At 42.4% G+C, this 22,908-nt stretch overlaps 1 protein-coding gene across 2 annotated transcripts in view; it reads left to right on the top strand.

Moving 5' to 3' along the window:
- The window catches only part of zdhhc13 (zDHHC palmitoyltransferase 13), a 62,608-nt gene extending 39,700 nt beyond the window's left edge, over positions 1 to 22,908 (top strand). For both annotated transcript variants that reach the window (XM_072592791.1, XM_072592790.1), the window contains 5 exons: positions 4,926 to 5,019; positions 8,172 to 8,255; positions 17,629 to 17,786; positions 20,225 to 20,319; positions 22,488 to 22,908. In XM_072592791.1, the coding sequence (XP_072448892.1) occupies positions 4,926 to 5,019; positions 8,172 to 8,255; positions 17,629 to 17,786; positions 20,225 to 20,319; positions 22,488 to 22,626 (570 nt within the window). In that variant the 3' untranslated portion in view covers positions 22,627 to 22,908. The remainder of the gene's footprint in view (positions 1 to 4,925; positions 5,020 to 8,171; positions 8,256 to 17,628; positions 17,787 to 20,224; positions 20,320 to 22,487) is intronic.

Genomic DNA, 22,908 nt, shown 5'->3' with positions numbered 1-22,908 from the left:
TTTGCCATTTTTATAAATGACCTGGATGACGGCGTAGAAGGATGGGTTAGTACATTTGTGGATGACACCAAGGTCAGTGGAGTTGTGGATAGTGCTGAAGGATGTTGCAGGTCACAAAGGGACATAGATAAGCTGCAGAGCTGCGTCGAGAGGTGGCAAATGGAGTTTGATGCAGACAAGTGAGGTATTCACTTTGGAAGGAGTAACAGGAACAAACAGTAATGGGCCAATGGTTAAGATCCTTAGTAGTGTAGGTGAGCAGAGAGATCTGTGTCCATGTACATGGATCCCTGAAAGTTGCCAGGGTTGATAGGGTTGTTAAGAAGGCAAATACAGTGTGTTAACGTTTATTGATAGAGGGATTGAGTTTTGGAACCATGAGGGCATACTGCAGCTGTAAAAAATAAACTCTGGTGCGGCCGCACTTGGAGTTTTGCATGCAGTTCTGGTCACCGCATTATCGGAAAGATATGGAAGGTTTGGAAAGGATTCAGAGGAGATTTACTAGGATGTTGCCTGGTATGGAGGGAAGGTTTTATGAGCAAAGTTTGAGGTACTTGAGGCTGTTTTCGTTAGAGTGAAGAGGGTTGTGAGGTGACTTAATCGAGACATATAAGATTCGATAGATTCGATCAGTGGATTCGATAGGTTGGACAGTGAGAGCCTTTTTCGTCGGATGGTGATGGCTTGCGCAAGGGGACATAGCTTTAAATTGAGGGGTGATAGATGTAGGGCAGATGTCAGAGGTAATTTCTTTATTCAGAGTAGTAGGGGCCTGGAATGCATTGCCTGCATCAGTAGTAGACTTGCCAACTTTAAGGGTATTTAAATGGTCATTGGATAGGGATATGGATGCAAGTGGAATAGTGTAGGTTCAATGGGCTTCAGATTGGTTCGATAGGTTGGCACAACGTTGAGGGCTGAAGAGCCTGTACTGCGCTGTAATGTTCAATGTTCTATATGTGACCTTTTCTTTGTCCACGGGTTGAGTGTTGCTGACTGGGTCATCATTAATGACCTATTCTTTATTGACCCTGAGAAGGTGATTGTGAAGTGCTGCCTTAAACCACTGCAGTCCATTTGATGTATGTGCACCAAGGATGCTGTTAAGGTGGGAGTTCCAGGATTTTAATTCAGCAACATGGAAGGAAGGATGATTATGGTTCCAAGTCAGAACGGAGAGGCAACTCAAAGGATAATCTGCAGGTAGCAATGTTCGCATGTTGCCGTTGCCCTTGTCCTTCTCAGTGTTAGATATCAGGGTTTGGAATGTGTTGTTAAGGGAACTTGAAGCACACTCCTGTTGCAGTGCACTGCTGCGAGAGGGAGTGATTGTTCAAGGTCATAGATGGGGCGCAGTCAAGAAGACTCCTCTGTCTTGAATGATGTCAAGCTTGTTGGGTGTTGTTGGAACTACACCCATCCAGGCATGTGGAGAGTATTCCATCACACTTCTGACTTGTGACTTGTAAATGGTAGACCGACACTGGGGAGTCAGAAAATGAGTTATGTGCTGCAGAATTCCTCGCCCTTGATCTGCTCCTGTAGGCACAGTATTTATAAGGCTGGTCCAGCTCAGTTTCTGATCAGTGATTGCCCTAAGAAGCTGATAGTGGAAGATTCAACGATGGTAATACCATTGAATGTGAAGTGCTGGTTAGTTTCTCTTCTTTGCAATTGTCATTGCCTAGCACTTGTATATTATGGTCATTGCCGAACACTTGGGTATTACGGACATTACTAGCATATTTGGAATCTATTAGCTCAGTAGGCTGGATGGCCAGTTTGTGATCCAGAGTAATGCTAACACCACTGGTTGAATTCCTGCACTGACTGAGGTTACTGAGGTTACTCTCCATCTCAACCTCTCCCTGCACCTAAGGCATGGTGATCCTTGGGGTGAACCACTACCAGACTTCTCTATCCATATCTCTCTCATGAGAACGCAGCTCTCTGGTCTGCTAGAACAACGGCAACTTTACCTTTTACTTTCGTACTTGTCAGCCCAAACCTGAATATTGTCCAGGTTTTGCTGCATATCGACACAAATTGTTCTGTTATCTGAATACTCATAAATTGTGCAATCATCAGTGACTACCTCTCTTTCTAAGAAGGACAGTTTGCACCTAAATTGGAAGGGGACTAATATACAGTAGCGCCTCAACTTACAAACTTAATCGGTTCCGGGACCCGGTTCGCGAACCGAAAAGTTTACAAACTGAATCAACTTTCCCATTGTTCGGATATTCAAAGCGTGCGTAGCAAAGCAGAACAATGACAATGAAACTACTGGCTTTTTTTGTTCGTACCTTCGTTCATACCTTGAATTTCGTATGTAGGTTGAAGCAAAATTTTACGTACAATCCTGTTCGTAAACCGATTTGTTCATGAGCGGGGTCGTTCGTATGACGAGGCGCTACTGTACTGGCATGGAGATTTGCTACAGCTGCTCAGGAGGATTTAAACTCGTAAGGGTGGGGTGGGTGGGACCCCGGGAGATAGTGAGGAAAGAGATCAATCTGAGACTGGTATAATTGAGAACAGAAGCGAGTCAAACAGTCAGGGCAGGCAGGGACAAGGAAGGACTAATAAATTAAACTGCATTTATTTCAATGCAAGGGGCCTAACAGGGAAGGCAGATGTACTCCGGGCATGGTTAGGAACATGGGACTGGGATATCATAGCAATTACAGAAACATGGCTCAGGGATGGGCAGGACTGGCAGCTTAACGTTCCAGGATACAAATGCTACAGGAAGGATAGAAAGGGAGGCTTTGGCAAATAGAATTAAGGAGAATCCAAAGGGCTTTTACAAATACATTAAGGACAAAAGGATAACTCTGGAGAGAATAGGGCCCTTCAAAGATCAGCAAGGCATCCTTTGTGTGGAGTCGCAGAAAATGGGGGAGATACTAAACGAGTATTTTGCATCAGTATTTACTGTGGAAAAGGATATGGAAGATATAGAAAGTAGCGAAATAGATGGTGACACCTTGCAAAATGTCCATATTACAGAGGAGGAAGTGCTGGATGTCTTGAAACGGTTAAAGGTGGATAAATCCCCAGGACCTGATCATGTGTACCCTAGAACTCTGTGGGAAGCTAGAGAAGTGATTGCTGGGTCTCTTGTTGAGATATTTGTATCATTGATAGTCACAGGTGAGGGGCCGGAGCACTGGAAGTAGCTAACGTGGTGCCACTGTTGAAGAAGGTGGTAAGGACAAGCTAGGGAACTATAGACCGGTGTGCCTGACGTCAGTGGTGGGCAAATTGTTGGAGGGAATCCTGAGGGACAGGATGTACATGTATTTGGAAAGGCAAGGACTGATTAGGGATAGTCAACATGGCTTTGTGCATGAGGAAATTATGTCTCTCAAACTTGATTGAGATTTTTGAAGAAGTAACAAAGAGGATTAATGAGGACGGAGTGGTAGATGTGATCTATATGGAACTTCAGTAAGGCATTCAACAAGGTTTCCCATGGGAGCCTGGTGAGCAAGGTTAGATCTCATGGAAATACAGGGAGAACTAGCCATTTGGATACAGAACTGGTTCAAAGGTAGAAGACAGAGGGTGGTGGTGGAGAGTTGTTTTTCAGATTGACAGGGCTGACAGAGGAAGTGGTGGAGGCTGGTACAATTGCAACATTTAAAAGGCATTTGGATAGGTGTGTGAATAGGAAGGGTTTGGAGGGATATGAGCTGGGTGCTGGCAGGTGGAACTGGATTGGATTGGGATATCTGGTCGACATGGACAGGTTGGACTGAAGGGTCTGTTTCCATGCTGTACGTCTCTATGACTCTATAAAAGGTCATTGATGAAGCAACTGAAGGTGTTTGGGTCCAGGATGCTCCCTTGAGGAACTCCTGCAGAGATGGCCTGGCACAGGCAAATGACCTTGAGTAAGCACTACCATACACTTTTGTGCTAGGTATGATTCCCGTGACAGTAAATTTCCTCCTTCTAATTCTCATTAACAGCAGTTTTTCCTCGAGTTCTTTGATGCTAAACTTTGATGCAGCCTTGATTTCAAGGGCAGTCATTCTCACTTCACCTCAAGTTCACCTATTTGGGCCATATTTGGACCAAAGTTTTAATGGTGTCAGGTGCTGAATGGTCTGAGTGGAAGCCAAACCATCCTTTGCCAGTGCTGCTTGAAAGCACTATCAACAACTTGTTCATCTGTTTACTGATGATTGAGAGAAAACTGATAGGCTCATTGGATTTATCTGCCATGCTGTGTATTGGGCCTAACTGGGCAATTTTTCATATTGCTGGGTAATTAAGTGTTGTGGCGTTATTGAAACAGTTTGACCAGTGGCACACCTGTTTCTGGAACATAAGTACTCCGTGCTATTGCTGGAATGTTGTCAGTGCCCATAGCTTTTGCAGTATCAGTACTTTCAACTGTTCTTGATATCAGTGGAGTGAATTGAATTTGTTGGCGTTTGTGATGCTGGGGACTTCAGGACGAGACTAAGATGGATCATCCATTTGGCATTGTTTGTTGAAGGTAGATGCCAATGTATCAGCCATGTCTTTTGGGCTAATGTGCTGAGCTCCCTCATGGTTGAGAATTGGCATTTTTTGTAGCCACCTCTTCCTACTAGGTGATTAAATATCCAACACCATTCATATTTGGATGTGGCAGGACTGCAGAGATTTTGCAGCTCTTCTGTTGGTTGTCAGATCAATTAATCTTGGACACAGCGTTGGCTGGATACTACTCAAGTAGTCTGTTTTGTATCAAGTTGGCACCTCATTTTTTTAGATACAACCCGTGAACTCTTTTATTAAACTTGCATGATTGTGTTGTTTTGTCGTCAGTGTGACTTATCACCTCTGCACTGAAAATCTTTTGCAATGTAATTATCAGAAGATCTGAAAATAGATTGGCTTATTAAGAAATGTTTGTTGATTTTCAGATCCGCAAACCCCTTCGATCCAAGCACTGTGTTGTTTGTGATTGTTGTGTGGCAAAGTATGATCACCACTGCCTGTGGATTGCAACTTGTATTGGTGAGTTTTTTTTTGCATGAGGATATTCAAGGTGGCAACTGTACAAAAACAAAAGCTGCTAAATCCAAATTAATTTTGGAAATAATTTAAATAAAACTCTCCCCAACTTTCAGGTAGGGGCTAGTGATGAGACGCTGTAATCTTCACTTGGTAACTGAGTGTACTTAACCACACTAATCCTTCCTGTGATCTTGTAAGCCACCAACACCAATCAATTTACTCTTGGTTTTCCTTTTACATGAGAGCTGCATAACAGTAGTCCCTAATCAGTTGTCACTCTTCATGTTTTTCACAGTTGTGGTTTCTATTTTATAGTTAATTCTTGCTTGTATGTAAGCTAGAATGCTCATTAAACACGTTCTTTCTGTAAGCCATGGTCATCTTTCTTCATCGACATGAATAGACAATAGACAATAGACAATAGATGCAGGAGTAGGCCATTCTGCCCTTCGAGCCTGCACCGCCATTCAATATGATCATGGCTGATCATTCCTAATTAGTATCCTGTTCCAGCCTTATCTCCATACCCCTTGACTCCACTATCTTTAAGAGCTCTATCCAATTCTTTCTTAAAAGAATCCAGAGACTGGGCCTCCACTGCCCTCTGGGGCAGAGCATTCCACACAGCCACCACTCTCTGTGTGAAGTAGTTTCTCCTCATCTCTGTCCTAAATGGTCTACCCCGTATTTTTAAGTTGTGTCCTCTGGTTCGGCACTCCCCCATCAACGGAAATATGTTCCCTCCTGCCAGAGTGTCCAATCCTTTCATAAGCCTATACGTTTCAATCAGATCCCCTCTCAGTCTTCTAAACTCAAGGGTATACAAGCCCAGTCGCTTCAGTCTTTCCGTGTAAGGCAATCCTGCCATTCCAGGAATTGACCTCGTGAACCTACGCTGCACTCCCTCAATAGCCAGAATGTCTTTCCTCAAATTTGGAGACCAGAACTGTACACAGTACTCCAGGTGTGGTCTCACCAGGGCCCTGTACAGCTGCAGAAGCACCTCTTTGCTTCTATACTCAATCCCTCTTGTTACGAAGGCCAGCATGCTATTAGCCTTCTTCACGACCTGCTGTACCTGCATGCTTGCCTTCATTGACTGGTGTACAAGAACACCCAGATCTCTCTGAACAGCCCCTTTACCTAATTTGATACCATTGAGGTAGTAATCTGCCTTCCTGTTCTTGCCACCAAAGTGGATAACCAGACATTTATCCACATTAAACTGCATCTGCCATGCATCTGCCCACTCACCTAACTTGTCCAGGTCACCCTGTAATCCCCTAACATCCTCATCACATTTCACCCTACCACCTAGCTTTGTGTCATCAGCAAATTTGCTAATGTTATTGCTGATACCATCTTCTATATCATTTACATATATTGTAAAAAGCTGCGGTCCCAGCACGGATCCCTGCGGTACCCCACTGGTCACTGCCTGCCATTTCGAAATGGAGCCGTTAATCACTACCCTTTGTTTCCTATTAGCCAACCAATTCTCTATCCAATCTAGTACTTTGCCCCCAATCCCGTGCGCCCTAATTTTACTCACTAACCTCTTGTGTGGGACTTTAATGAAGGCAGACTTGCCAAATTTTGCCAGCAGTACAGTGGGGGTATGAAAGTATTTGTAGTCTTGTTTATATAGAAATATCCAAAATGGAATTTGAGGTTATTAATCGTCATCTTTTACTTCTCATTCTATATAGGAGCAGAGTTAGGCCATTCAGCCTATCGTGCCTGCTCTACCATTCGTTTATGGCTGATATGTTTCTCAACCCCATTCTGCTGCCTTCTCCCCGTAACCATGATTCCCATACTAATTAAGAACCTAATTAGTATGGAGGGAACATATTTCCGTTGATGGGGGAGTGCCGAACCAGAGGACACAACTTAAAAATACGGGGTAGACCATTTAGGACAGAGATGAGGAGAAACTACTTCACCCAGAGAGTGGTGGCTGTGTGGAATGCTCTGCCCCAGAGGGCAGTGGAGGCCCAGTCTCTGGATTCATTTAAGAAAGAATTGGATAGAGCTCTTAAAGATAGTGGAGTCGAGGGGTATGGAGATAAGGCTGGAACAGGATACTAATTAGGAATGATCAGCCATGATCATATTGAATGGCGGTGCAGGCTCGAAGGGCAGAATGGCCTACTCCTGCATCTATTGTCTATTGTCTATTGTCTATCTATCTTTGTCTCACTGAATTGTCCTCCACAGCCTTCAGTGACAATGATTAATTCCACAGATTAATTACCTTCTGGCTGAAGAAATTCTTCTTCATCTCATTTGTAAAGGGTATCCCCTTACTCTGAGGCTGTGCCCATGTTTTTGTCCCTCTTACTAATGGAAACATTTTCTCCACATCTACTCTATCCAGGTGCCTTAGTATTCTGTTTCAGTAAGATCCTGCCTCATCCTTCTAAACTCCAAGTACAGACAGAGTCCTTAACTAATCCTCATATGACCAGCCCTTTGTCCATAGGATCATTATTGTAAAACTCCTGCAGACCCCTTCCAAGGCCAGCACATGCTTCCTTGGATATGGGACCTAAATTGCTTGCTTCCTGCAGTACAGGGTCCCGATGACATTTCCCCTCCCTAATGTGCCAAATTCTCTGTAGTTTAGCTTCCAGCTCAAACTTTGAACTGAAGCTGCATGAGCTATGAACATGTAGATTTTCACAGATGTGTCTGTGACACTGGCATCCAGGACCTCCCACATTCTGTAACTGACACATCACTTGCCCTCCCACCTTTTTATCATGTTTTAATTAAGTAATAAATAAATAATATTCTCCCTATCATTCAGTGTGCTAGTTTAAACCTTAGAATCCAATAGTCTTTGCCACTTGAGAACAAGAATGTTTCAGTCAACTTGCAAATGTGAAAGGTGTTCCTTTGACTCCAGCACTGATCTTTCATTGCTGAAGCCTTCCTGTTTTAGAACATTGTTTTGTATCGTTTAATATTCTGTGCATAAATTTCTATGTACAGTGTTGAATGTTGTAGAAGGAGAAGAAGGTTGTGTGTTCTAATAATTGTTAAGCAATATTAATCGCTATCCCATCGGGGTTGGAATCCACTTGAAATTAATAAATGAGTTGCTTGTTATGAGTTATTTCACCACAAATTTTATTCTTTTTAAATAGGTGCATTGAATCAACGGTATTTTGTTAGCTTCCTGTTTTTCCTGTTTACGGTAGTTGGCTGGATGGGTTATGGAACTATTGTCTGTAAGTGATTTTTTCCAAGGTTCTTTTTTCTGTTTGAAAGAAGAATTCTATTAAAATGTTCAATTTGAATCTCATGCAGTGTAAATAAGTGCTAATTGTTATATAATTGTACAAAAGGCAAACAGAAAACTTGAAATTGTGTGTAAGGTCAATTTAGTTCTCAGTGGCACTGTGTCAGAATTATCATATTCAGGTGATCCTATGCTGTCTTGGTGATGTCCATTCATTTAAATGTTGATAAAAAGACACACAAAGCCAAAGCATTTCATTAGGACTAACACGCAAGAAACGGTTGGAAAGGGAACACTAATTTGTGCAGAATGTCGTGGTGCTGACTGAACATGGTTGGCATCATGACACAGTAGGAACTGTTAACCATCAATCATCTGAAAATAATTCAGCCCAGGCAGGTTGACTCCAATTGGTCAGGGTGTTGCCAATTCAGCCCAGGCAGGTTGACTCCAATTGGTCAGGGTGTTGCCAATTCAGCCCAGGCAGGTTGACTCCAATTGGTCAGGGTGTTGCCAATTCAGCCCAGGCAGGTTGACTCCAATTGGTCAGGGTGTTGCCAATTCAGCCCAGGCAGGTTGACTCCAATTGGTCAGGGTGTTGCCAATGCCTGATGCATTCCTCATGGCAGTGTTCATGGTCCTTTCCTCCATGAAAAAGGTGCAGTGTATGGAATGATCCAACCAATCAGCACCCTCTTCTCGCACTCTCTAAGTTGCTGTTCCCCCTCTAAGCCTGGATTCTTGTCTCAGTCCTGATGAGTGCAAGACAAAATTCTTTAACGTTGTTTCTCTTTTTAGCGATTTTTTTTTTTGTTGTTGTTGTCCTACCAAGTTAAGAGTGCATTTCCATTCCTCCCTCAATCACTTCCTATCTGAATGCCAATGACTTTTTAAATCCCTTGTTGCCTACGATTAGAGAGTTTGTGCCATTTGTTCCTTGGTGCACAGATTAGAAAAAATTATGAAATCAGTGACAATATAAATTGCCAAGACTTTTTTTTAAGCCAGAGCTTCCTTACTCTTTAAGTTTATGGTTATACTTTTTCTTTGACTTTTTTGAGAAAAAAATGTCTGCTTAATATTGTGAAATAATTGTGCAATTTCACACCATTTTTTAAACGATTTCTTGGAATTAACCTGTTGGTAATTTGACTTAACTTCAAGATCTTTTATTAGTTGATGCATATAAAGTCCAATATTTGGTCATTTAAATGCAGTGCTCTAACCAGGGGTTTCATATGTCGCTGAGAGTTTAAGCATAACATAAATATGCACAGGAGCGGGTTATACCTTGCTCTTGGAAGCAGTGTTGGGGCCTCAACTATTTACATTTTATCATAATAGCTATGAAGGGACTGAACATCTAGTTGCTAAATTTGATGTTACAAAAATATATATGCAATTAGTTGCGAAAAGGACACAGTTGGCAAAGGGATATAGAATGTTAAGTGACTAGATAAAAGTTTGGCAGATGAGCATATGAAAGAATATGTGTACATGTCCTATTGGCAGGAAGGTTAAAACACATTGTTTAGATGGGGAGAGATTGCAGAACTCTGAAGGAGAAAGTGGTCTAGGTGTCATGGTGCATGAATCGTGTTGGTATATAGCAAAATCCAGAAGGCAAGTGGAACATTGGCATTTATTGTAAGGGGACTGGAATATAAAATTCGGGAAGTTTTGCGACATTTGAACAAGGTGTTGGCGATCACATCCAATGTACTGTGTACAAGTTTGGTATCCTTATTCAAAGATATATACGTGTTAGAGACCGTTCAGAACAAGCTTATACAACTGATTCCTGGGATGGCAGTGTTATGAGGAAAGGCTGGGCTTGTATCCATTGAAGTTCAGAGGACTGAGCTGTGATCTTATTGAAACATATAAGATCCTGAGGGCACTTGACCGGGTGGATGCTGAAAGGATGTTTCCTCTTGCAAGAGAGATTAGAACAGTTTAAAAATAAGGAGTTTCTCATATAAGACAGAGAGAATAGTTTTTTTTCTCATAAGGCTCAAACTCTTTGGAAGTCGCCAAAGTTCTGTGGATATCTTTCGGGCAGAGGTAGATAGATTAATAATAATAAAGGGATCCATAGTTATTGGGATCAGTATGAATGTGGTGTTGAGGCCACAGTCAGATAAGCTATGATATTATGGAATGGGGCAGTAGGTTTGAGTGGCCGAATAATCCATTCGTCCGAATTGGTTTGTGTGTGTATGTTTGTACACCTGTTCATGTTTAATAAGATCATATCTGAGCTTCTCCATTAACTTCACTTCCCAGCATTTCCTCATAACCTTCAGTTCACTTCCATTAGTTTCTAATGCCAGCAGTTGTTGCCAATCCCAAATTGCCTTGAAGGCACTGTGAGCATTTTTAATTGTTGCAAGTAATTTGAGTATACCCACCATTGCTTTTAGGGAGGGAATTCCAGACATAGTGAAGGAACTGTGATGTAATCCCAAATCAGGATGCTGTGTGACTGGAGAGGAACCTGTTGATGTTTTTCCTCTATTTTCTGATGGTCTTGCCTTGCTAGTTGGGAGAAGTTTTCTGTTGGGAAAGTTCAATCGAAAGCAACTTCTTGAGTTGCTCTAGTGCATCTTGTAGCTGGTAAGCGCCATTGCCATGAGGGCTGGTCGTGGAGGGAGTGAATCTTTAAGTTAATGGACAAGGTGCTGCAAGCTGCTTTGTTTTGATGTTGAACTTGTTGAGTTTCTCCTCTTGTAGTTGGTGCAGCTTGAAGATAAAGGACACAGTTCGGTGAGTCAGAAGGAGAGAAACTCGCTGCAGATTTCCCAGCTTCATGCAGTTTTATAGTCACAGCATTGATGTGGTTGGGTGAGTTTGATTTCTCACAATAGTAGTAACCAGGAAGTTGCTAGTGAGAGATTGTGATGGTAATGCCATTGAATGTCAAGGTGAGATGGTTAGATTCTTTCCTGGTGGAGATGGTCATTGCCTGACAATTGTGTGGTTGTGGATGCAAGGAGTATCAGAAATAAGGTGGGTGAACTTAACGCGTGGATCGGTACCTGGGACTACGATGTTGTGGCCATCACGGAAACATGGATAGATGAGGGACAGGAATGGCTGTTGGAGGTTCCTGGTTACAGATGTTTCAGTAAGATTAGGGAGGGTGGTAAAAAAGGAGGGGGGGTGGCATTGCTAATTAGAAATGGTATAACGGCTGCAGAAAGGAAGTTTGAGGGGGATCTGCCTCTGGAGGTAGTATGGGCTGAAGTCAGAAATAGGAAAGGTGCAGTCACCTTATTGGGTGTTTATTATAGGCCCCCCAATAGCAGCAGAGATGTGGAGAAACAGATTGGGAAACAGATTTTGGAAAGGTGCAGAAGCCACAGGGTCGTAGTCATGGGCGACTTCAACTTCCCAAATATTGATTGGAAGCTCTTTAGATCAAGTAGATTGGATGGGGCGGTGTTTGTGCAGTGTGTCCAGGAAGCTTTTCTAACGCAGTATGTAGATTGTCCAACCAGAGGGGAGGCCATATTGGATTTGGTACTCGGTAACGAACCGGGACAAGTGGTGGGCTTGTTGGTGGGTGAACATTTTGGTGATGGCGACCACAATTCTGTGACTTTCACCTTGGTTATGGAGAGAGATAGGTGCGCACAACAAGGTAGATTTTGCAATTGGGGGAAGGGAAATTACGATGCTGTAAGACAGGATTTGAGGAGCATACGTTGGGAGCATAGGCTGTTAGGGAAGGATGTGGTGGAAATGTGGGACTTTTTCAAGGAGCAGATACGACGTGTCCTTGATATGTATGTACCGATCAGGCAGGGAAGAAATGGTCGTGTGAGGGAGCCTTGGTTGACGAGGGAGGTTGAATGTCTAGTAAAGAGGAAGAAGGAGGCTTACATAAGGTTGAGGAAACAAGGTTCAGACAGAGCAGTGGAGGGATACAGGATAGCCAGAAGGGACCTGAAGAAAGGGATTAGGAGAGCTAAGAGAGGGCATGAAAAATCCCTGGCGGATAGGATCAAGGATAACCCCAAGGCATTCTATGCATATGTGAGAAACCTGAGAATGACGAGAACGAGGGTAGGTCCGATCAAGGACAGTGGTGGGAGACTGTGTATTGAGTCGGAAGAGATAGGAGAGGTCTTGAACAAGTACTTCTCTTCAGTATTTACGAACGAGAGGGACCGTATTGTTGAAGAGGAGAGTGTGAAACGGACTGATAAGCTAGAAGAGATACCTGTTAGGAAGGAAGATGTGTTGGACATTTTGAACAACTTGAGGATAGACAAGTCCCCCGGGCCTGACGGGATATATCCTAGGATTATGTGGGAAGCAAGAGAGGAAATTGCAGTACCGTTGGCAATGATCTTCTCGTCTTCACTGGCAACTGGGGTGGTACCAGGGGACTGGAGAGTAGCGAATGTTGTGCCCCTGTTCAAAAAAGGGAATAGGGATAACCCCGGGAATTACAGGCCAGTTAGTCTTACTTCTGTGGCAGGCAAAGTAATGGAAAGGGTACTGAGGGATAGGATTTACGAGTATCTGGAAAGACACTGCTTGATTAGGGACAGCCAGCACGGATTTGTGAAGGGTAGGTCTTGCCTTACAAGTCTTATTGAATTCTTCGAGGAGGTGACCAAGCATGTGGATGAGGGTAGAGCAGTGGATGTAGTGTACATGGATTTTAGTAAGGCATTTGATAAGGTTCCCCATGGTAGGGTTATGCGGAAAGTCAGGAGGCATGGGATAGAGGGAAATTTGGCCAATTGGATAGAAAACTGGCTAACCGGTAGAAGTCAGAGAGTGGTGGTAGATGGTAAATATTCAGCATGGAGTCCAGTTACAAGTGGAGTTCCGCAGGGATCAGTTCTGGGTCCTCTGCTGTTTGTAATTTTTATTAATGACTTAGAGGAGGGAGTCGAAGGGTGGGTCAGTAAATTTGCAGATGATACAAAGATAGGTGGAGTTGTGGACAGTGAGGAGGGCTGTTGTCGGCTGCAGAGGGACTTAGATAGGATGCAGAGCTGGGCTGAGGAGTGGCAGATGGAGTTCAACCCTGCCAAGTGTGAGGTTGTCCATTTTGGAAGAACAAATCAGAATGCGGAATACAGGGTTAATGGTAGGGTTCTTGGTCAGGTGGAGGAACAGAGGGATCTTGGGGTCTATGTACATAGATCTTTGAAGGTTGCCACTCAGGTGGATAGAGTTTGTAAGAAGGCCTATGGAGTATTATCGTTCATTAGCAGAGGGATTGAATTCAAGAGTCGTGAGGTGATGTTGCAGCTGTACAGGACTTTGGTTAGGCCACATTTGGAGTACTGTGTGCAGTTCTGGTCGCCTCACTTTAGGAAAGATGTGGAAGCTTTGGAGAGGGTGCAGAGAAGATTTACCAGGATGTTGCCTGGAATGGAGAGTAGGTCGTACGAGGATAGGTTGAGAGTTCTCGGCCTTTTCTCGTTGGAACGGCGAAGGATGAGGGGTGACTTGATCGAGGTTTATAAGATGATCAGAGGAATAGATAGAGTAGACAGTCAGAAACTTTTTCCCCGGGTACAACAGAGTGTTACAAGGGGACATAAATTTAAGGTGAAGGGTAGAAGGTATAGGGGAGATGTCAGGGGTGGGTTCTTTACCCAGAGAGTGGTGGGGGCATGGAATGCGCTGCCCGAGGGAGTGGTAGAGTCAGATTCATTGGCGACCTTTAAGCGGCATTTGGATAGGTACATGGATGGGTGCTTAATCTAGGATAGAAGTTCGGCACAACATCGTGGGCCGAAGGGCCTGTTCTGTGCTGTATTGTTCTATGTTCAATGTTCCCAACTATCAACTAAAGTCTGAACATTCAGGTTTTGATGCATATCAGCACAGATTGCTTCAGTGTCAAAGGAGTCTAATAAGATTATTAAAGGATTGGACAGTCTGGAGGCAGGAAGCATGTTTCCGCTGATGGGTGATTCTAGAACCAGAGGACACAATTTAAAAATAAGGGGTAAGTCATTTAGAACAGAGTTGAGGAGAAACTTCTTCACACAGAGAGTAGTGGATATATGGAATGCTCTGCCCCAGAAGGCAGTGCAGGCCAAGTCTCTGGATACTTTCAAGAAAGAGATGGATAGAGCTCTTAAAGTTAGTGGAATCAAGGGTTATGGGGATAAGGCAGAAAAAGGATACTGATTGTGGATGATCATCCATGATCATAATGGTGGTGCTGACTGAAAGGGCCGAATGGCCTACTCCTGCACCTATTATCTATTGAGTCACGATTGGAACATAGTGTATTCATTAGCATATATCCCCACTTCTGGCCTTATGATGAAGCAGCTGAAGAAGACAGAGGGTGGTGTTTGATGAAAAATGTTCATCCTGGAGTTCAGTTACTAGTGGTGTACAGCAAGGATCGGTCTTGGGTCCACTGCTGTCTGTCATTTTTATAAACTACCTGGATGAGGGCGTAAAAGGATGATTTGGTAAATTTGCGGACGACCTGAAAGTCGGTACAGTTGGGAACAGTGCCGAAGGATGTTGTAGGTTATAGAGGGACATAGATAATCTGCAGAGCTGGGCTGAGAGGTGCAAATGGAGTCGAATGCAGAAAAGTGAGAGGTGATTCACTTTGGAAGGAGTAACAGGAATGCAGAGTACTCAGCTTATGGTAAGATTCTTGGTAGTGCAGATGAGCAGAGAGGTCTTGATATCCATGTACATAGATCCCTCAAAGTTACCACCCAAGTTGATAGGTCTGTTAAGAAGGCATACGGTGTGTTAGCTTTTGTTGGTAGAGGGATTGAGTTTTGAAACCGTGAGGTCATGCTTCAGCTGTACAAAACTCTGGTGCGGCCGCACTTGGAGTATTGCGTGCAGTTCTGGTCACCACATTATAGAGTGGAAGCTTTGGAAAGGGTTCAGAGGAGATTTACTAGGATGTAGCCTGGTATGGAGTAAAGGTCTTATGAGGAAAGGCTGAGGGACTTGAGGCTGTTTTCATTGGAGAGAGGAAGGCTAAGAGGTGACGTAATTGAGATTTACAAGATAATCAGAGGGTTAGATAGGGTAGACAGCGAGAGCCTTTTTCCTCAGATGGTGATGGCTAGCACGAGGGGACATAGCTTTAAATTGAGGGGTGATAGATATAGGGCAGGTGTCAGAGGTAGTTTCTTTACTCAGAGTAGTAGGGGCATGGAACGCACTGCCTGCAACAGTAGTAGACTCCCCAACTTTACGGGCATTTAAGTGGTCATTGGATTAACATATGGATGAGGAAGGAATAGTGTAGGTGAGATGGGTTTCGGATTGCAAAATCGAGGTCCGAAGGCCCTGTACTGCGCTGTGATGTTCTATATCCTATAAGATGTTTGGGCCTCGGACTCTATTCTGAGCTTCTTAAGCAGTGATATCCTCCATTCAGCTGGATGACCTTCAGCATCCATAATTGCCATCCTTTGCACTAGGTATGAGTATGATCTGTGGAGAGTTTCCTCCTGCTTCCTGTTGACTGTATTTGCTAAGGTTTCTTGATGCCAAATTCAGTCAAATGTTAAAGGTAGTCCCTCTCTTGCATTGATGTGGTTTGGTGAGTTTGATTTCTCTTGTGTTCACCCCACTGGTCCATGTTTGAGCCAACAATGTAAAGAGTCCTGAGGTTGAGCAGCTGGTGGAATCCAACTGGGCATCGGTGTGCAGGTTATTGCTGTGAAAGCAACATGATAGTGCTGTTAACAACAGTTTCTATCACTTTGCTGATAACTGAGAGTTGTCTGAAGTAGTAATTGACTGGATTTTCTTTTAGCCTGATTTTTCTATTGGGCAGAGCATGTTTGGTGAAATATTCTACATTTTTTGGTAAATGTTTCTATTATAGCTGTATTGAAGCTGCTTGACTTGGAGCATAGCTAATTCAGGATCATTATTCTTCAATACTACATCTGGGATATTGATAGGGCTCATAATCTTTGCTGTATCCATTGTCTTCTGCCATTTCTTGATTTCATGTAAAATCAATTAAGTTGACTAAAGATTGTCATCAGTAGTGCTGGGGACCTCAAGACGGGGTTGTGAGATGGATTGGCCACTTGGGACTTCTGGTTGAAGGTGGTTGCAGCAAAGGCTTTGTTGTTCCCCCACTACTGAGGATGGGGGTAATTTTAGGAGTTGGCTCCTCTAGTTTGTTTAATTGTCCTCCAGTATTCTCGACAGATGGAGCAAGACTGCAGAGCTTTATCTGATCCATTCATTCTATAAGATTCCCAATCATGAATAAACTTGATAAACAGGCATCAAAAATCCTATATGGTAGTAAATAGCAAAGATTCACAAACCTTTGAAAAGAAAATTTTGTTTTGTTTGAGTCCCAATTGATTAATTTCTAATCCTTGAGACAATGACCACCTTCACCTCTCCAACCAGGTGACATCAAGCCTTTGGTTTAGTGGTATCATTCCCACCTGACTCCGCTTAGCTCATGTGTAACATTATCAGGGCAATGTTGTAAATATTTTCTAATCCAGCTGCTCAGATGTTATTACACATCTCTGGAGCAAGTGGGACTTGAACCCAGACCTCCTGGCTCAAAGGTAGGTAACCCCTGCACCACTGGAGCCCTACAGGTCAGTGTTGTCTTCAAGCCAATAAATAATAAGCACCCATTCTTAATCTACAGAAACTCTGCAGGTCTGGCAGCATCTGTGAAGAGAAAATGGTTAACGTTGTTAACAATGTTGACTGAAAACAACAAACACTGGAGATCACAGTGGGCCAGACAGCATCCATGGAGAGAAAGCAAGCTAAGACAAGTCATCTGAACTTGAAACATTAGTTTGTTCTCTCACCATGGATGCTGTCTGACCTGCTATGATCTCCAGTGTGTTTTCAGAATAGATTCCAGCATCTTTCCAACTTGAAAAGTTGATCCTATTTCTCTCTCCACAGATGCAGCCAGAGGTGCCGGGTTTCTCCAGCAATTTCTGCTTTTGTTTGTTTCAGATCTCCAGCATTTGCAGCAGTTTGTTCTGTATTATGTTTCATTTGAACCTGTTGCATTTTACATGGATTTTCTTGCATGCAGTGCTAGTGTGCCCAAGCGTATGTTTAAAATTTTATACTGTATGTTTAACTGGGTTCTACCAGAAGATGTTTTTCATGAGGGTGCTGACTGTGCATTATCTAACCCTAATATGAAATCTTAATTGTTTGTACTCCTGAAAGCAAAATACTCTCAGGGACTTTGCAGTTCAGTTTGGAAATAGACATGATCTACTGATGATTAAGTCTAGCCAGCTAATAATTAAAATTTGATTATTGTGTCAAGGCTTGGGTGTACCAAATACTTGTCGTGTGAGCATTTCAAGAAATAATCATAAATGGTTTTATTCTTGTAGACTGGTCCATGCATTGTTCAACTAGCTATGAGAAGGATGGACTATGGCTATTCCTGACCCAAATAATTTCATGCTCTCCATGGATAATATGGATTTTTCTACTTGTAGTGTTCCATTCTTCATGGGTGACATTCCTCCTATTAAACCAGCTCTATCAGGTAAAGATATTAACGCTGGATTAGACATGACATTACATTTGTATAATATGACTGTTCAATAACCTCTCCTTTCTTGTGATGCTACTATGGTGATCTGTTACTTAAATGATTGTGAAAGGTGGGCAATGTTTCACGAATTAACCCCATGCCAAATATTAGATGAAAGTTATTAACATGTATTAATATACATTACGTACGTGCATGAAAGCATTCCAATGCAATTTTTTTTTGCATTTTAAGAATTATACCTGTACAATCAAATGAGTTAATTGCTGTTTTTCCCTGTTGTAATTATGCTGTGATTAGTATTTTTAAATATGATTAATGTTTTAAGCTTCATAAAGACATGAAGTAAAGTTTGGTAAACTATTTGTTCAAATGATTCGTAACCAATTGATGCCCGTGGCACAGTCTATTACAACATTATAAAAACACATGTCTCATCGCTAAATCTTTAAGGACAGTCAAATGTAAATGGCCCAGAGTGTTTGGCAAAATATCAGCTATTACTGGCAAAGAATTAATAGTTGTCTATACCTTCAGTTTTTTTAATTAATAAGTGCATTCAGTAATATTTAATTGGAATTCTTCAGTGCCCTTCACCTTACTGGTACAGATTGCTTATGACTAATAAATGCCCCTTTTTTTTGGGAGAGTTTACCTTCTTTGAGGTTAGCTGTTAACTTGTCATTTGTACGTTCCAGTCATGAGCCAAGTACAATGTTCATTCGGCTGAAAACGAGGTTATCGATTTATTGGTCGATCATCACATGCCATTGGCCTCAGTGCACTTTTTCACTCTATTGTTGATCTTAACATTCAGAAAATCAATAATAGAATCTCAGCCACCTCTCTCTTCTAACAATAAAAATGTTATATTCTTCTTGAACTAAAAATAGAAAAATAAATTTATAAATTGCATGTAATATGCACTGAGAGACTTTTATTATATTCTTGAGATGTATACACCATTGGCATTTATTGCTCATTTCAACTGCCCTTTAACTCAGTGACTTGCTTGGCTTTTTAAGAGTTTTTTTTCTTATCCCAGAGTATTGAGGAAAGCAAGAGAACAAATTGCTGGATCATTGACCGTCATCTTTGTATCCTCTTTAGCCACAAGTGAGGTCCCAGAGGACTGGAGAATAGCCAATCTTTGTCCCATTACTTAAAAAGGGTGGCAGGGATAATCTTGGCAGAGATGGTGGTGGAAGCAGACACAATAGCTAACATTCAAATAACACCTGGAGGGATATGTGAATAGGAAAAGAAAAGCGGGATATGGATCCTCTAAGTGAAGACAATTTTAGTATAGAAGGACAAAATATGGTAGCACAGGCTTGGAGGGCTAAGGGTCTGTTTCTGAGCTGTATTATTCTTTGTTCATTAGTTAAGAATCAATCACATTGCTGTGGGTGTGGAGTCACATGTAGATCAGACCAGGTAGGAGTGGCAGGTTTCCCTTCCTAAAGAGCATTAGTGAATGTCGTGGGTATTTAAAACAATAAACAAAGGTTACTCTGTCCCTGTTAGACCAGCTTTTCGATTCCTTTTTTTTTAGTTTTTCCCGTCTGTCAATGTGAGTTTCAAACTCGTGTTTTGAGCATTAGTCTGGGTCTCTGAATTGCTAATCCAGTGGAATTACCACCCTCGCCATTGCCTACCCATATTCTCCAATTGATAAATTATTGTTGATCATTTGTCAGTCCTCTATATTTAACCAGTACTGGATGACCAGAGGTGCTGCATAGAGTCATGGAGATGTACAGCATGGAAATAGACCCTTTGGTCCAACTCCGTCCATGCCAACCAGATATCCCAGACCAATCTCATCCCATTTGCCAGTATGTGACCTATATCCCTCAAAAACATTCATATACCTATTAAGATGCCTTTTAAATGTTGTACTTGTACCAGCATCCACCACTTCCTGTGGCAGCTCATTTGATACTCGCACCACCCTCTGCGTGAAAAAGTTGCCCCTTAGGTCGTTTTTAAATCTTTCCCCTCTCACCTTAAATCTGTGCACCCTAGTTCTGGCCTCCCCGACCCCAGGGAAAAGACTTTGTATATTCACCCTATCCATGCCCCCTCATGATTTTATAAACCTCTAAGGTCACCCCCTCAGCCTCCGACATTCCGGAGAAAACAGTCCCAGCGTATTCAGCCTCTCCCTATAGTTTGAATTCTCTCCAATCCTTTGGTACTCTGTCTGCCTGACTCCTGCCTCTGTCTGCCTGTCCACCTGACTCGCTTGCGCTCTCAGTATCTGATTCAGTGGGATGTTCTGGTTAACAGCTGCTATTATGCATGTCAATGGATTTCTCATGATTTATTTAAAAGACTCGATCATCATTCTGAATAAATAATCATTTTAAATAGACAAGACTGAATGCAAAGGTATTTGAGAGACTAAAAGGTGTTTTTCCCTCTTTTAGATTTTCTATTTGGGTCTGACAACCAGTGAAAGGGTCACTCTGATCAAGCGTGCGCACAATGGTCGTCATCATGGACTTAAGCAAAACCCTTTCAAGTAAGTGTTTCACTGTATCGTGATTTCCAGTGATAAGTGTGATGCAGGCTTTTGGGTAAATTTTAAGTTAGAAGAAACAATGGGGATTATTCACACGTCAAAAAGTAAATGTGATGAGCATCCTTGGCCCCTCATACACGCAATCAACTAGACGTGATTCTCGAGACAAACATGCATTAAGGGTATGTGCTGAAATTCAACACTTAAATCTTTTGTGAAGATTTTAATCCAAAAGATGTACATGATGTAGACCAGGGTGGGTTCTCTCATAGTTCTCTGGAAGTGAATGAAAGTTTCTGGGTTTCCAAGTGAAATCATTGCAACATTTCTGTAGAGACTAATACTTCGGGGTGAAAATGAATGAGTCCCTTTTGCACTGTCTGAGTTGACTGGTTGTTAGGCAGAGTCCTGCTCTTCGAGTTGGAAGAATATCTCCTTTTCAACTAAAACAAAGAACTGTGGATGCTGGTGATCTGAAGCAAACAAAAAACAAAAATTGCTAGAAAAGTTCAGCAGGTCTGACAGCATCTGTGGAGAGACAGTGTTAACATCCGCTGATCATGGGCGGCATGGTGGCACAGTGGTTAGCACTGCTGCCTCACAGCGCCAGAGACCTGGGTTCAATTCCTGCCTCAGGCAAATGTCTATGTGGAGTTTGCACATTCTCGCCGTGTCTGCGTGGGTTTCCTCCGAATGCTCCGGTTTCCTCCCACAGGTTAGGTGCAGATTAGGTGAATTGGCCATGCTAAATTGCCGAGAGTGTTAGGTGAAGGGATAAATGTAGCAGACTGGGTCTGGGTGGATTGCTGTTCGGTGGGTAGGTGTGGACTTGTTGGGCCAAAGGGCCTGTTTCCACACTGTAAGTAATCTAAGATCCCTTAGTTGAAGAAGGGTCCTTGGATTCAAAACATTAACTCTATTTCTCTCGATACCAGACCTGCTGAGTTTCTCCAGCGATTTCAGTTTTTTAATCTCTTTTTGAACTCCTGATTTGTGGGCTGTTGGACTGTTCTCCCCATTCCTCCTTTATCTGTGGTCATCTTCAGCCCAATGATCCATACTTCTAACTTGCAACCAGGATGATTGAAGTTAGAAGCCATTGCTCAGTAGTGGAGACCTACTTCACACCATGCTTGATTAGTTTCTGCAGACATTTTTTTGTGTTGTATATCAAGTGCTCCAATAAGAAGTCTGGAATTTTATTATGTTTGAGGTTTCTGTATCTTGGCAAACAACAGATGTGAATTCCAGATATGTTTCAATTCTGCTTATTCAGGAGAAAGTGAGGACTGCAGATGCTGGAGTACCAGAGTTGAAAAACGTGTTGCTGGAAAAACGCAGCAGGCCAGGCAGTATCCGAGGAGCGGAGAATTGATGTTTCGGGCATAAGCCTTGCTGAAGAAGGGCTTATGCCCGAAACGTTGATTCTCCTCCTCGGATGCTGCCTGGCCTGCTGTGTTTTTCCAGCACCACATTTTTCAACTCTGCTCATTCAGTTGAGTGCACCCTATCTGTGGTCGTTTATTCCTATATCATCGGAGGTCACTTGACCCTCTGTGGCCATATTGGCCCAAGGTAAATTGTCCGTGTGCACCAGTCTCCCATTAGTCTTTGTGTTGTAGCTTGTATTCAACTGCTCCCATCTCATCACTTTCTAAGTTGTGAAGTGCTTTGCTATTAAACTGTCATCTTTATTTTTAAAAAGCCAGTATATTTACTTAAAGTTTTAATGCGTTTTGATTTAATTTAGTCACATAGTTAAGAAAGTTGATGGTGCTCCCATTCAAATCTGTCCAAATTGCCCTTAATTGATGGAATTCCAGGACCCTGAACATAGTTTGACTGGTCCCCTTTCTTATGTACGTGGTCAGAAGTTTATTTTATCTTTTAATACCAACAAGGAACAAAATAAATTGTGTACGAGGGAGTTGAATTTTAAGAATGTGGGACAATAGTCACTATCATTGCAGTTTATGTCCATTCAAAATGTGACAATGTGTTGTCATGAAATACAAAAGAATTCCATGAACAAGCCAGAGGCCTGCTCCCTTAGCTCGAGCCATAGTGCCACGGGATTTCGGGAGGGAATGATGTATTTGCGATCGTATCATGACTGTTGCAGAAACTAAGCTGTGCTGGATGCTAAAATGTTGGCTCATTGATTGCAGTCATGGCTGTTTCCGGAATATGGTGGATTTCTTCCAGTGCCGCTGTTTTGGTCTGTTTAAGCTGAACCAAACTGACTGGACCCGACAGTACAGCATGGGGTTTGAACAACCACGAGCAAACGAATTCCAGTTTGTTTGAGAAATATGAACATTGCAACTGTTTAATAATGAATTGTGTGCAAGCTTTTGTTTTGTGGTGGAGAATAAAAATTGTATTTCCTACTGTAGAATTCTGAAACAGGTGATGTGTGATTTCGGTGCTTGGAACTGTGATATTTTAAATGTGAACTTGACTTCAGTGCTCAACTGAATGGGATGTCTTTGGTGGTTAAACATTGGTCAAATTCGTACATTTATGAAATAACATTGTTAAAATCAAATTTGATGCTTTAAATTATTATAAAAATACATACTTTTTTGA

Source organism: Chiloscyllium punctatum, chromosome 22 (genome assembly GCF_047496795.1).
Source record: "Chiloscyllium punctatum isolate Juve2018m chromosome 22, sChiPun1.3, whole genome shotgun sequence".
Classification (NCBI taxonomy): domain Eukaryota; kingdom Metazoa; phylum Chordata; class Chondrichthyes; order Orectolobiformes; family Hemiscylliidae; genus Chiloscyllium; species Chiloscyllium punctatum.
This window is presented reverse-complemented; position numbering and strand designations above follow the sequence as displayed.